This window comes from Neofelis nebulosa, chromosome X (assembly GCF_028018385.1).
Source record: "Neofelis nebulosa isolate mNeoNeb1 chromosome X, mNeoNeb1.pri, whole genome shotgun sequence".
In the NCBI taxonomy this organism is placed as follows: domain Eukaryota; kingdom Metazoa; phylum Chordata; class Mammalia; order Carnivora; family Felidae; genus Neofelis; species Neofelis nebulosa.
In genome coordinates this window covers 42,969,432-42,983,026 of record NC_080800.1, presented here as the reverse complement: position 1 = coordinate 42,983,026, position 13,595 = coordinate 42,969,432, and the positions used below count along the sequence as shown (strand labels likewise).

Here is a 13,595-nt window from a genome sequence, read left to right as displayed (position 1 = left end):
AAGTGCATGGGAAGGAAGCACTCAGGTCTCATGGTCACAATCCATTGAAAAGCCTTTATTAAAAATACCCAGGGTGGTAGGGTGGCGGGGAGGCTCAGTCCTGCTGCTTGGTTCGGGAGGCCTCAGCATTGGCCCGGAGCACAGCCCCTGGTGATGGGTAGGGGCGCTGCTGGAAGAGGGGCCCAGCTGCTGTCGTGTCTGCACCTGTCTTGGCCTCATTCCGCTTGGGGAGTCCTGTTGACCATGTGCCCCTGGGGGTGACAAGGGTTAGGGAATATGGGTCAGCGGTTGGGAATGTGGGTTGTGGTAGGCACTCTCCCCAACTCCCAACAACTGACAAATGGGGAAAGGAGACAGGAGAAAAGGAATGGTCATCGACACAAGTAAGTCACGAGGAAAGAGAAGGAAGGGCTCATGAGGCATTGTCACTTACCGAGGTGCATCCGAGTATGAGCTGGGGTCCATGGGGTCTAACTCTTCATCCTTCCGGCTCGCCACTGTGGAAGTAGGTGAAAGAGTGAGATCTTCAGTGGAGGCAGAAGGAGCGCTTGATCACCAAGCTCCCCCATCCCAGGAAGGAATGGAGCATATGGCTGCCATGGCAGCACCTTGGCGCAGGACCCAGGTTCAGGCAGTTGCATGAGCAAAGTGAGGACTTCCTTTACGTGGCTCACCTGTGGTGTGCCTCACTTGCCTTCCCCGACTCCTGGTCCTGCTGCTCTGCTTACCTTTCTTGCTCTTGGGGTAGGGAGCCAGCTCCTCTCGGCGATGATGGCGCCGTTCTTTGCTCTCTTCCCGGTCTACTTTGTCATACCCACGGTCACGATCCCGATCCCTGTCGCGCTCTCTCTCTCTTTCCACCTTGTCATAACCACGCTCTCGATCTCTGTCAGACTTCTCGTGGCCCCGCTCTGGTTTTTCGTGGCCCCGCTCTGGTTTTTCATGGCCCCGCTCTGGTTTTTCGTGGCCCCGCTCTGGTTTTTCGTGGCCCCGATCCAACTTCTCCTCAGTGTCTGGGGACACAAAATCCTTGAAATGACTCGGGACCCAGCAGCCTCTGCCTTCAACAACCTCCCCTGCTGGGGGTTGGGCCTGCCTGCCTCACCTGTCCCTTCTTGATCCACAATCATTTACCTGACCCCTCTGTGAGAGCTGCAGAAGCATGTGAGGCACCCTTGGATCTATCAACTCACCTGCATTACTGCTCCTGAGCTTCTTGGCAGACTTGGTAACGACCGAGTTGGGGTCGTGTGGGGAGAGCCAGGACACGAGGTCTGTGTCCACGTTCCAGTAGTAAGGAAGCCCACTGCAGGGCAGTGGGAGGGAAGGAAGGAGAGAAGGAGGGGAGGGAAAGAGGGAGGGAAGGAGTGTCAGCACAGATGTCCTCTCCTTGTAGCCTCAACTCTTGTCTTCCCCTATCTCTGCCTAGACCTGCCCCATGTCAGGACCCCGGAAGGAGGACCCCCAAACCTCTTCCCTGTGTTCCCCATTTACCCCAAGGCAGGAACAGCACAGGAAGGGTGAAGTCAGAAGTCAGCACCCCCCCCCCCGAGTCCCCCAGGCTCACCAGGAAGGGTCAAACACCTTGTACCAGCTTGGTGGCAGACCCTCCAAGCGGGTGGCCTCATAATCCACAGGATCATCATCGTAGTCCTCAGCAATGATTTCTTCCTCTGGTTCTGGCAGGACAGCGAGGTGGAGAAAAGCAGTAAGGACCAGAGGGATTCTCATCCTACAGTCAGAGCCTGGTGAGACACTCAGATTCACATGGACTGTGTGTGTGTGTGCACACGTACACGTGTGTGTTCCGCATCTCACCTGCTGTGGCAGATGTCACTCACATTCCAAATCTGAAGATTTGCAAAAAAGTTTACCTAAATCCTTTGTTTCTGGCTTCAGATAAGATTTGAAATTTGATACTGTCACCCAAACCTATCTGGTTTCAGAGTTTAGATAGGGATTCATCAAAACAAATGTATCCTCCAGTTCCTGAGTTCAGGAAGCACGTGACACCATGCTATCCAAATCTATTTGGGTAAAATGAGCTTGCACAGTAAGGGGTTTAGCTGAAAATAGTCCAAATCTATTCAGCTCCCAACCTTGGCAAATACAGGGTTTCGGACCCTGTGTGTGTGTGTGTGTGTGTGTGTGTATTTTTTTAATCCTTTTTTAAAAATGTTTTTAGTGTTTGTTCTTGAGAGAGAGAGAGAGTGAGAGCGCATGAGCAGGGGAAGGGCAGAGAGAGAGGGAGACACAGAATCTGAAGCAGGCTCCAGGTTCTGAGGTGTCAGCACAGAGCCCGACGTGGGGCTCGAACTCACAGGCCATGAGATCATGACCTGAGCTGAAGTCAAGACACCCAACTGACAGAGCCACCCAGGCACCCCTCGGACTCTGTATATTGAGTAGCAGGTCTGGATAGCAAGGGATTTGTCCAAACACTGCTCTGAATCCATTCAGTTCCTAAGCCTGACACACAGTAGGCCTACAACAGTTGTCACTATCAGTGAAATAAAAAAAAAGGTGTAGGTTGTCAGCTCAGTATATGACCCTCAGTAGGCCTACCACACATTTCAGCTGTGGATATAACTAACGATGAAACGTATATGTCAGCAACAACATACTGCCTGTCACACAATAGGCCCGAAGATGTCAGCTGTAAGCATCAGTATTGTTAGTAAGATATATATACCATCAGCACAGGACTTGATACTCAATAGGCTTAAAATAGATGATCAATGATCATTATCAGTATTGTTAACCACAAGATCTATGCCTGGCACACATTCGCTGGTGATAGATGTCATTTATCAGTAAGATGAAAATAAGATGTACTTTCCAGTGCCTAGCACACTGCAGCCCAAAACAAATGTCAGCTTTTACTATTATTGACAATGAGGTGTAAACATTAGCAGCAGCAGAGTAAGTGTGTAAATGATAGATCCTATCATTATTTTATACTGTTAACCATAATGTGTATACCAAACACTTAGGCCCCAAATACAGGTCAGCTACTGATATGGTGACCAATAAGGTATAGATCATTACTAGCACCACAATAGGTCTGAGATAATGGTATCGACCAGTAAGATAAAGAACAAAGTATCAGTATCTTATTATCCTATTACCCTTGTCAGCTGCCCTTAGCGTTACATACTTTGTAATCACTTCCACGGATTTTTTTGATGGACTGCACGTGCCATTAGGTGTCAGTATTACGGAGGAAATAGGAATGGACATCAGGAACCCATATTGTTATCAGTGAAATGCTTGCCACCCTACTGATTGGTTCGCGGTAGGCCCATGCTAGGTATCAAGTGGCAGTATCAACAACAAAGTGCCTGTCAAGCCTGGCACATGGTAGGCCCATCTGCTCTTAGTTCGCTCACCAGGCTCCAGATGTTTAAGGATGCCTCTCTTGGCCAGTCGGGTCTGCAGTGCAACAGGCAGCGGCATAGCGGATAGCAGACGGACCTAGGATGGACGGACATGCAGGCAAAAAACAAAACAAAACAAAACAAAACAAAACAAAACAAAACAAAACAAAACAAAACAAAAAACAGCTCAAATGAGGATTCAAATCCAAATCCTAAAACCAAGCGCCTCCTCCCGGCATGTGCTCACGCCCACCTGCACGAATAGCTGGGTGGACGGAATCTACGTACTAAAAGATGGAAGATAGGTGGCAATGCCACCAAAACTCACCAACCCTTCCCTCCAGGCTGGGTGTTCCAGGACCCAGTATAGCTCTCCCGGGCCCAGGCTCCGCCCACCGCCGAAGGGGCCAAGCTCGGTTCACCCGCGCCCTAGAAATGGGCTCACCCAACTTCCCCCAAAGACTGCTGGGTAGGAGGAACCAAAGCGCTGGGGATGGGGGAGCAAAGCGCAACACTTCCTCCAGCTCCAAAAAATGCGCCCACCCCGACATTACCAATACAGTCACGCGAGTAGCGGAAGGCTGTCAGACCGGCCGCCTCTCTCTTGTCGCCACTAAGACCGCCAGGGCCATACAACTGCCTTCTCCCAAAGCACAGAACGAGCTCGTCTCTCCCCGAGCCTTGAAATAACTGGACGACGCTCGGGCTGCAGTGCAGATGACGCAAACCTGGGTGGCCAATGACAGTGCGACCCTGTCGTGACGAGCGGCAAAGCGACCCAATCGCTGTCTTGGAATAGGTGGCAAGCTCGGGCGCCTGTGTGCGTTTACAGTGGGGGCGTGGCCGGGCCAGGTTTTAGCCAGACTGCGCGGCCGGACGCCGGCGCCATGGAGGAGTACGCTCGGGAGCCTTGGTACGGCGATGGGCACAGGCCTCGGGGCTGTTGCCGCGGCGCCACGGCCAGCTGGGGGAGGCGGGCGGGAGAGGTGCTGGCCACACCGCGCCACGTCCCAAACTCGGGAGACTCTGAGACATTTGTGGTATCCTTCCGCTCCCCCAGTTTCGTTCTTCCCACGCGGGCTCCGTTAAGAGGAGCCACAGGCATGCGCCTGGAGAAGATGCCGTGCAGGACCAACCACTCCACGTTTCCCTCGACTCCGTATCTCCCCAGTCCCTCTTTGTTAACTAAAAGAGACACGCGGGCCGAGTCCATTCCGGCCGAGGGGTGGCGCGGTGTCGAGCGGAAATCCCCAGGGTTGCCACGCGTGGCTTTTCTCCGGTCTCTTGAGTTGTTGGGGGCGGGGCCTGGGTGAGCCTATTGTGGACAAGCTGTATCCTCCCCACGGTCCGCTCTTGGTTTTTACCAGCTGCAGCCGGTTAAAAAAGGAGGGAAGGAGGCGGGGTTTGGTTGGACGTGCTCATTGTCGGAGACGGGGGTGAGACCATTTCCCGCTTTAATAACATTAGCAAATTAACACGTAACGCTGATTTACACGCGTCCACTCTGCTTGTATGAGTTCACTTAATCTTTTGATGGTAGTAAAGCAGTTGGCAGATTCCTTGGTTGGCTATAGGGGGAGGTGCGGACAGGGCAAAGACGAATACTTTTCCCCTTTTGCACCATTTCTTGCATAAGTGAGGGGGAAAATAATCTCATTATCTGAAGTGCTGCTTCTCCTTCGGGTGACTTGGTTTCTCCCAATTGGAAAGAGTCCATGTGACCTGGCGGGGGTCGAGGGGCTCACTTAACCCCATCCTCCCCTTCTGGCTTGCAGCCCATGGCGAATTGTGGACGATTGCGGTGGAGCCTTCACTATGGGCGTCATCGGCGGCGGAGTTTTCCAGGCCATCAAGGGCTTCCGCAACGCCCCTGTCGTGAGTTGTGGCCTTCCGTGGGTGGTGCAGGGGGTCCTTCCCTGCCCACACGCGATATTGCTCTGAAAACTGCTTGGAGCTGCCAGTCGTATGCACTTACTCGTTATGGTGCCTGCTCACCTACTGTGTGCCCTGCCTGGCTCCAGGATATGTGATTCGGGGAGAACTGCAGACAGGGCCCCATGTCTCTCAACACCACCCCTTCCCCCCCAACCCAACTGGAGCTCCTCTGTAGAAATGCTGCACTGTCAAAACGATCATTACCAAATCCTAACTGTGCAAAGCCAGAAAGATTTTACCCAGAGGCGGATTCTGGGTCAGAAACCTGTACGGGGAAGTGACAGGAGTTTAACTGGCAGGAGAAGGACAGCCTTAAAGTTAAGAAAATGCTTTTATTTATTTATTCATTCATTCATTCATTCATTCATTCATTTTAAGTAGGCTTAATGCCCAGCGTGGGGCTCGAACTCATGACCCACCCTCAGATTGAGCACTGCGTGCTCTACTAACCAAGCCAGCCAGGCACCCTGAAAATGCTTTTAATTTAACCTAATCAGTTCTCTGTCGTTCTCTGACCACCGTCTTCCAAGATCTTCTCAAATTTCATGGCTTTAAATGCCATCCATTTGCCAAGGTCCCTGCAATTTACATATCTAGTCCTATCCCTCCCCTCAACTCCTGGGACTCTTTCCTGGATCCTTGCCCAAGTTTCCTGTTCTCATCCTCAAAACCTCAGCACAAATGCCCCCTCCTTTGGAGTCCTTTCCTAACCCCTCAGTTGTTATCATATCTCCTTTTTTTAAAAAAAATTTAATGTTTTTATTTATTTTTGAGAGAGAGAGACAGAGTGCAAGCTGGGGAGGGGCAGAGAAAGAGGGAGACAGAGTCCAAAGCAGGCTCCAGGCTCTGAGCTGTCAGCACAGAGCCTGACGCGGGGCTCGAACACACAAACCATGAGATCATGACCTGAGCCGAAGTCGGGTGCTCAACCAACTGAGCCACCCAGGCGCCCCTATCATATTCTTGATCCTCTTTCCTCTAGAGTATGTATTGCTGTCTAAAGCATCTTGTTTATCTGTACCTCTGCTAGGGATCTGTCTCCCACTATAACGTGAGTTCTGAGGGGGCAGGGGCTAAGGTCTGTCTTATTCACTATCCCTGCATACAGCATGGTGCCTGGCACACAGATGCTAGTAATCATTGAACAAATGAGAACTTCTCAGCGCTGGTCTGAGGACACCCATATTAGAGTGCTCCCCAGCCTCCTAGTTCTTAGCCACTTCTCCACATCTCTACTCCTGATACCCCTAATCCATCACTGTCCCTCTCTTAAAAGCTAGAAACCCTGTGTGCCAGGGACCTCATCCCTATTCTGACTCCCCAACTCCTCGCTTTTCCCAGGGAATACGGCACCGATTGAGAGGTAGTGTCAACGCTGTGAGGATCCGAGCCCCCCAGATTGGAGGTGAGAGGCTTGGAGAGACCTAAGAGATGTGATACCAAGTTGGGGGTGGTTGCTCCTTTGGGTCTAGACTGCAAATTTGGAGTACAGATTCCAGCCCCAACTCTACCTGGGGATTTCTGGGTCAGTGATGTTTTGGAGGGGGTGAGAATGTGAATTCTGGAGTTTAAATCCAGTTCCTGGATTTTCCCTGATGTATGACTTTGGGCTCATGGCTTAACCTCTCCAAACCTCATCTGTAACATGGGGATGATGATAGCAGTAACCACCTAAGTTGTTTCATAATTTCTGTAGTTTACATAGTACTTGCTGAGTGCCGGTTGCTCTGCTAAGCACTTGAATAATATGAACGAATTTAAGACTTCAGAAGTCAAATAACGTGCTGTGCCTAGAACAGGTCCTGGCACATAGTAAGGCCTTTAACTATCATATTAACTGGCTTTCCTAACCTGTTTTCTTCTCCCTTAAACCAAGATCGGAATTCCCAACTCTGTGTGTTGGTTAGGAAGATCAAAGTGGTTCTCTTAAAAATCATAGAGAAGAAAAATTTGCTTCCAAACACTTTAGACCCCTACAAATGTAAAGGGAATGTTGCTGACGATTAGGGGTCACTTGAAGAAGGAGCAGGCATGATGGCAGAGGGGGAACATCCTATAGGAGTTTACTCATCTGCCTTTGTGTTTGGGTTTTTCTCCCCTTTCATTGCCAGAGCATTCAGGCCTTGGAGGTCCCCAGACCCTGTGCTGTGTATTCTTGGGATTCCTCAGGAACATTAATCAGGCCTTGGTCTCCCTGCAGGTAGCTTTGCCGTGTGGGGAGGCCTGTTCTCCACCATCGACTGTGGTCTGGTGCGGCTGCGGGGCAAGGAAGATCCCTGGAACTCCATCACCAGTGGAGCACTGACTGGGGCTGTGCTGGCTGCCCGCAGTGAGTGCCCCGGCCCCCGGCCCCGGCCCCTTCCACCCTGTTCCTCCTGCCCTCACCTTTTTCTCCCTGCCTCTTCACTCTCCCAGGTGGCCCATTGGCCATGGTGGGCTCAGCAATGATGGGGGGCATCCTGCTGGCCCTCATAGAGGGCGTTGGCATCCTCCTCACTCGCTACACTGCCCAGCAGTTCCGCAATGGTGAGTACCTGGCGCATGCTGGTCAGGGAGAGGGGCAGAATGCTCTGCTCTGCCTGTGCACTGCTTCTCACCCTTACCTGGTTCTATCCTCTCCAGCACCCCCGTTCCTGGAGGACCCCAGCCAGCTGCCCCCTAAGGAGGGTACCCCAGCCCCAGGCTATCCCAGCTATCAGCAGTACCACTGAGGAAGTGACTGCCTCTCATCACCACCATGGGAGCCCCTCCTCCGTTCCCTCCCAGATGATCTACCTCGAAGGGAGGGCTGGCTCCCAGTTGGCCCTGGGACCCTCCAGAGAGGGCTTCTACTCTGCTTCCTTGTCCCAGGGTAGGGGTGGGGCACCCCAGCTGCCCTGACGGATGGGTCCCCTTCTCTCTCAGGGCACCCCAACCCCATACTCATATGTAACAAGTTCTCACCCCATCCCCTTTTCGTGGCGCCCTGATGAGTATTTAAAGCCAGTTTTGAAATGCCTGTGTATGTATTCCTTGGGTCACCCATGGGAGCCCCTCCTTAAGGACAAGGGGCAGAGCCCTCTTCAGGGACTCAGAAGCCGTAGGATTTGGAATCCCACAGAGAGTGGCGCTCTACTAAATATTTGTGGGATGAATGAGCAGGAGGGGGAATGAATCAAGATATGAATAGGTACATGAATAAGGGTATGTGGGGGCCCGGTGATGAATCATAAACAAACAGGGGAATAGGCTTGGGAAAGAAGTGAGTGAACAGAAGGATTGCTGGGGGGCGGGGTATAGTTCTGCATCTTGCACCCCTTACCCTCACATGCACACCAATACCTTGGCCCCTCCTTCCCATGCCCCCATTGCCAAGGCTGGAAAATCTGGCCTCACAATAAATTCTGGCTTTCTGGATACCAGTCAACCCATTTATGAAGGTAGTCTCCCTCTGTGTGGCCTGTGAACCTGGGATGGAAGTAGGTGTCAGAGAGACCTAGCTTTCTTGAAGAAGATGCCCTGTGTCAGTCTCTGCTGTATCACAGAGATACTTGTGCTCCATGATGGTCTGTGTTGTAATTTTTTTAATGTTTATTTTTGAGAGAGAGAGCGTGAGTGGGGGAGGAACAGAGAGAGGAGGAGACACAGAATCTGAAGCAGGCTCCAGGCTCTGAGCTGTCAGCACAGAGCCTGATGTGGGGCTCCAGCTCACAAACTGCGAGATCATGACCTGGGCCGAAGTCGGAAACCTATCCGACTGAGCCACCCAGTGCCCCTGTAATTTTTTTAAGGGCAACCATAAAATAACCAGGAAGTTTTCATATTGGGGTGGGGGATGGTTATGGGAAAGAGATTTTTCTGGATGGACTTTAGCCCCAAACACTGTTTCTTCCATGCAGACCCCTACATACGAGACAAATATCGTCACCACTGGGGTACCAATGGCCTCATGGGAGACCTAAGAACGGTCTTTTCTGTGCAAGCCATTAAAAAGAGGTTATGTCCTTATCCAAAATTGCTTCTTGGGGGCGAAACTACAGAGTTCCTGACCTCCCAGTGGCTTCAAGGCCTCAATGGTAGCAGAACTGCAACACTGCCTGCTTGAGTGCCTCAGTGGCAGACATTTTGCAGCCACCAGGCTGAAGACCTCCCGGGAAGCAAAGTGAGGGTGGACCACCAGCACTATGCACACAGCTCTCGCAGGGCCCTGGCCTCAGACTCAAACCTCCACGAGCAGGCACATCAGCAGCAGTGGCACACACAACCTTTACGGCCCAGGTGCCCGTCAGGCCCAGGGTATCCCAGGCTGTGGTCCTTTCTGGGCCTCTTTGGTCTTGCCACTTCCACGCAAGACCCTTCTTCCTTCACCACCAGGTCCCACCCCCCCTGCCCCTCCCCAGCCTCGTGTTACCAGACCCCATCCAGCCCCTATCAAACACTGCCCCACTAACACCTCCCAGCCTTTCCCGTCCACCCCACTCATGTGGCTGTGGTATCCACAGACCTGTGCCTCCAGGCCCTGGCTCCTTATCTTTCATCCCTGTCCTCTAAGGCTCGTGCAGGACCTACCTGCCTTATGTATCAGCTCTGGCTCCTCTGAGGCCCCGTCCCTACTGTATCTCCTTGGTTCCCTCCAAGTGGGTTCTGCTGCTGTAGGCACCTTACACCTGCAGGTTTCTCAACCTCTAGACCGAACCTCTTCCCACCTTGAGGCCCCACCCCTCCTCTTTAAGATCCCTCCCCTTCAGGTTCTTCCAAACTCCCAGGCGCTCTGCCCTCCTCTCCCAACCCCAGGACTCTGTTCACTGTCTCTGGACCTGGAAGGCAGCCGGATTTGTGGGACCTCAGCACAGTTTGTGGCGACCTTCAGGCCTTTCTGCTCTGGCTCCTCGGGCCGCTGGCTGCGGGGGCCAGGCCAGTGCTGGCTTTCGTAGCGGAGGACCAGGCTTAGCAACCGAGGCTCAGGGCTTTGGGTGAGAGTGGCTCTGGGCGGTATCAGGCCTCTATGGGCGCCTGGCGTCCGCAGAGCCCCTGGACTCCTAGCTGGTCCCAGGGTCCCCAGAGTCACCCAGGTCCCCGGAGCTGGAGCCGGCCACGGGGCAGCAGCTAGGTCGGGTCTGGGCCCACAGACAGCTTCTCTTTCCCAGAGAAGGGAATACGGGGTCAGATCCTGGGCGGTTTCCATCGGGAGGGACTACAGAGACCAAGAAAAGGCAATAGATGGAGAAGGTGAGAGGCAGACAGAAGCAGATGGAGAGATGAACAGAGAGAAATAGAAGCCTAGAGACACACATAGGGAGACAGAGATAACAATGGAGAGGTAGAAAAAGATGGAGGCAGAGAGGGACATACAGAAGATACGGGAAAAGAGAGGAGAAAGGGCAGAGACAAACTGTAAGATGCTATGTGAGGGTCAAAAATGCAGGTAGGGATGTGGGAAGACCGTTGGCACTAGATGGAGGGAACCGCAGGAAAGGTGAGGCAGCCGTTGTAGTTGTGAGCTGCGCTGAAGGGCTATCAGGTCCCCCTCCCATAACCCTCTGGCTGAGGGGCCTCGGAGAAGCAGAAAGGTACCCCTTCCTCCCTCTGGCTGTCTCACTCTCATCTCTAATCCCATCTGCTTCCAACAAGGATTTCATGCCTCAAGTTCTTCCTTCCTATCTTCTTATCCTGATCCCCCCCACGCCCACCCCCTTAGACCCAAGTCACCCTCCATATGCTTTCAGCTGCCTCTCAGCCCTCCTCCCCCATTTCTCTGCCACCATCCCTGGCTGGTGGCTCCCACACTCCCTGTGGCCCCTGGTTTTGCCACCCACTGATGTGCATGGGGCAGGCGGTGGGGGGGAATATTTGGTGGACAAGAAGGGTTAGAAAGATGGACAGAATCAGGGAAGTACGAGGGGGTCCAGCCATGACAGTTGGGTAAGGAATCACTGTCTAAGGCAGAGACCCTGAGAGGATGGGGGGACAGACATGGGGAAATTAGACCCAAAGAAAATAGAAAAGGACAGACACAGAGAAAGGTAGTGAGACAAAGAGAAGGCACAATTTACAGAGACATCAAAAGAGAGACAGAGACACAGAGATATCAAGAAAGAAAAAACAGTATGACAAGTGAAAACGATGGGAAAAGAGTGTAAGAGATAGACATAAAGATTAGGAGAGTCAGTGCAGGGGGCAGGGGTTGAAAATGGGCAGAGAGAGAACAAAACAAAGCAGTGAGAGAGCAGAGAAAGGCAGAAAGCAAGAGAGACAAGAGAGTTGGATGCATACGCCTTATCCTGTGTCTGGGGGTGCTGGTCTGAGTGTTCTTATTTCCTTTGTTTTCTTTTTTTTTAAGTTTACTTATTTATTTTGAGAGAGAGAGAGAGAGAGAGTACAAGTGAGGAAGGGGCAGAGGGGGAGAGAGAGACTCCGAAGCAGGCTCTGTACCACCAGCACAGAGCCCGATCGCGGGGCTTGAACTCCTGAACCTCGAGATCATGACCTGAGCCAAAGTCAGACGCTTAATCGACTATGCCATCCAGGTGCCCCTGCTTTGTTTTCTTAGTGGCAATCAGAGAACAGGGCCTGACTGGGCAGGGCAGCTCTACCAGCCCCAGCCCCCAGCACCCCACGTCATCGAAGTGGGTGGGAGGGCAGCCTCCCCTGCGGATACACCTTTAGAGAGAAAAGCTCAGATGGTGTCAAGGAGCCCATTTGGGGCCAATCTCTGCAGTGGACAATGGGAGCCACCTCTAGAGAATCTGCAGTGTCATCAAATTGCCTGCGAACATGTGGAAGAGGAAGAATGGGCCAACAATCCCTTCTGAGGGGACAGAGAAACCTTCCTTTTGTTACCCTCATTATACATAGGAAGAAACCGAACGCACAAAGAGGTAAAGCAACTCACCCATGGTCACACTGGCTTGAAAGTGGCAAAACTGGCATTTATTTATATCCTTATTTATAGCACTTAGAGTTTCCGACATGTGTTTTGCACCCTAATTTCCCACACATAATTATCAGTCATGACAGGTGTCATTTGAAGGTTTTCACAGGCCATCATAACAATTTCTGAGCTCCCTTTGTTAAAGTAATAATCTCAGTAATCTCAGTGACTCCGTGGAGATGAAGTTGGTGGCAATCTTGGGCATTCACACAGTCATCTTAGATGATCATGTGCATTCAGTTTAAGAACATTCATGGGGCGCCTGGGTGGCTCAGTCAGTTAAGCCTCTGACTCGTGATCTCGGCTCATGTCATGATCTCACAGTTTTGTGTTCTCAAGCCCCGAGTCGGGCTCTGCGCTGACTGAAGATACTGCTTGGGATTCTCTCTCTTCCTCTCTCTCTCTCTCTCTCTCTCTCTCTCTCTCTCTCTTTTAAATTTTTTAATGTTTATTTATTTTTGAGTGAGAGTGTGAGCAGAGGAGGAGCAGAGAGAGAGAGAGAGGGAGACACAAAATGCAAAGCAGGTTCCAGGCTCTGAGCTGTCAGCACAGAGCCCAACGCAGGGCTTGAACCCACAAACCATGAGATCATAACCTGAGCCAAAGTCGGACACTCAACTGACTGAGCCACCCAGGAGCCCCTACCCTGCTCTCTCTTGCGTGCATGCTCTCTCTCTCTCAAAAATAAAAAAAAATATTCATCAGATTGGACTCTTCTAACATTGACTTTTATGTATGTATATCTCACTAAAGAGTTAAATTCGAACTAGAGACATGTGTATCAACATGGATCATTCTCAAGCTTACAGTATGAGACAGAAGAAAGAAAGTCAAAGACTGCTATGTAGAGTATGATATTTGTTTTAAACACATGCAAACAATACATGCAGTTCATGCATCCCTAATTATATAATAAAAGAATAAAAAGATGCAAGGAAATGATCTGTAATAAACTCAGAATTGCACTTACTCAGAGGATGAGGGGAGGATAGAATTGGGTGGAGGGATAGGTTTCAGCTGGAGTGGAAATATTTTGTTTGTTTCTTTTTCTTTAAGTTTACTTACTTATTTTGAGAGAGAGAGCGAACAGGGGAGGGGCAGAGAGAGAGAGAATCCCAAGCAGGCTCCTTGCTGTCAGTGCAGATCTCATAAACTGTGAGATCATGACCTGACCGGAAATCAGGAGTCAGACGCTTGATCAACTGGGCCAGGTGCCCCAAAATATTTTGTTTCTTAAAGAAAAAAAATTGAGGCAAATGAGAAAATGATGAGAGTTCCCAGGCATCCATTGTATCAATATCTTCTGCAGATTATTGTCCATTTGAAAATATTTCATGATTTAGGAGATGAAAAGGGATTCTACTGGTGTTAAA

General features: G+C 51.2%; 2 protein-coding genes across 4 annotated transcripts; one reads left to right on the top strand and one right to left on the bottom strand.

Annotated features, from left to right (window-relative positions):
- Positions 1–34: 34 nt before the first annotated feature.
- PQBP1 (polyglutamine binding protein 1) lies at positions 35–4,080 on the bottom strand. 2 transcript variants are annotated; one of them, XM_058712249.1, is made up of 7 exons: positions 3,932–4,080; positions 3,390–3,474; positions 1,568–1,679; positions 1,194–1,306; positions 729–1,013; positions 434–497; positions 35–251 (listed from the first exon to the last, which is right to left on the bottom strand). In XM_058712249.1, exons 2-7 carry the CDS (start codon positions 3,454–3,456, stop codon positions 95–97), a joined length of 798 nt encoding a protein of 265 aa, XP_058568232.1. In that variant the 5' UTR covers positions 3,457–3,474; positions 3,932–4,080; the 3' UTR covers positions 35–94. The 2 variants fall into 2 exon arrangements, with proteins under 2 accessions (XP_058568232.1, XP_058568233.1); XM_058712250.1 differs by lacking the exon at positions 3,932–4,080 and adding an exon at positions 3,706–3,841.
- A 79-nt stretch (positions 4,081–4,159) lies between these two features.
- On the top strand, positions 4,160–8,310 carry TIMM17B (translocase of inner mitochondrial membrane 17B). Of its 2 annotated transcripts, XM_058712254.1 has the most exons (6): positions 4,160–4,290; positions 5,153–5,252; positions 6,654–6,717; positions 7,513–7,641; positions 7,728–7,838; positions 7,935–8,310. In XM_058712254.1, exons 1-6 carry the CDS (start codon positions 4,265–4,267, stop codon positions 8,021–8,023), a joined length of 519 nt encoding a protein of 172 aa, XP_058568237.1. In that variant the 5' UTR covers positions 4,160–4,264; the 3' UTR covers positions 8,024–8,310. The 2 variants fall into 2 exon arrangements, with proteins under 2 accessions (XP_058568237.1, XP_058568238.1); XM_058712255.1 differs by lacking the exon at positions 6,654–6,717 and having other exon boundaries at positions 4,179–4,290.
- The last annotated feature ends 5,285 nt before the right edge of the window (positions 8,311–13,595 follow it).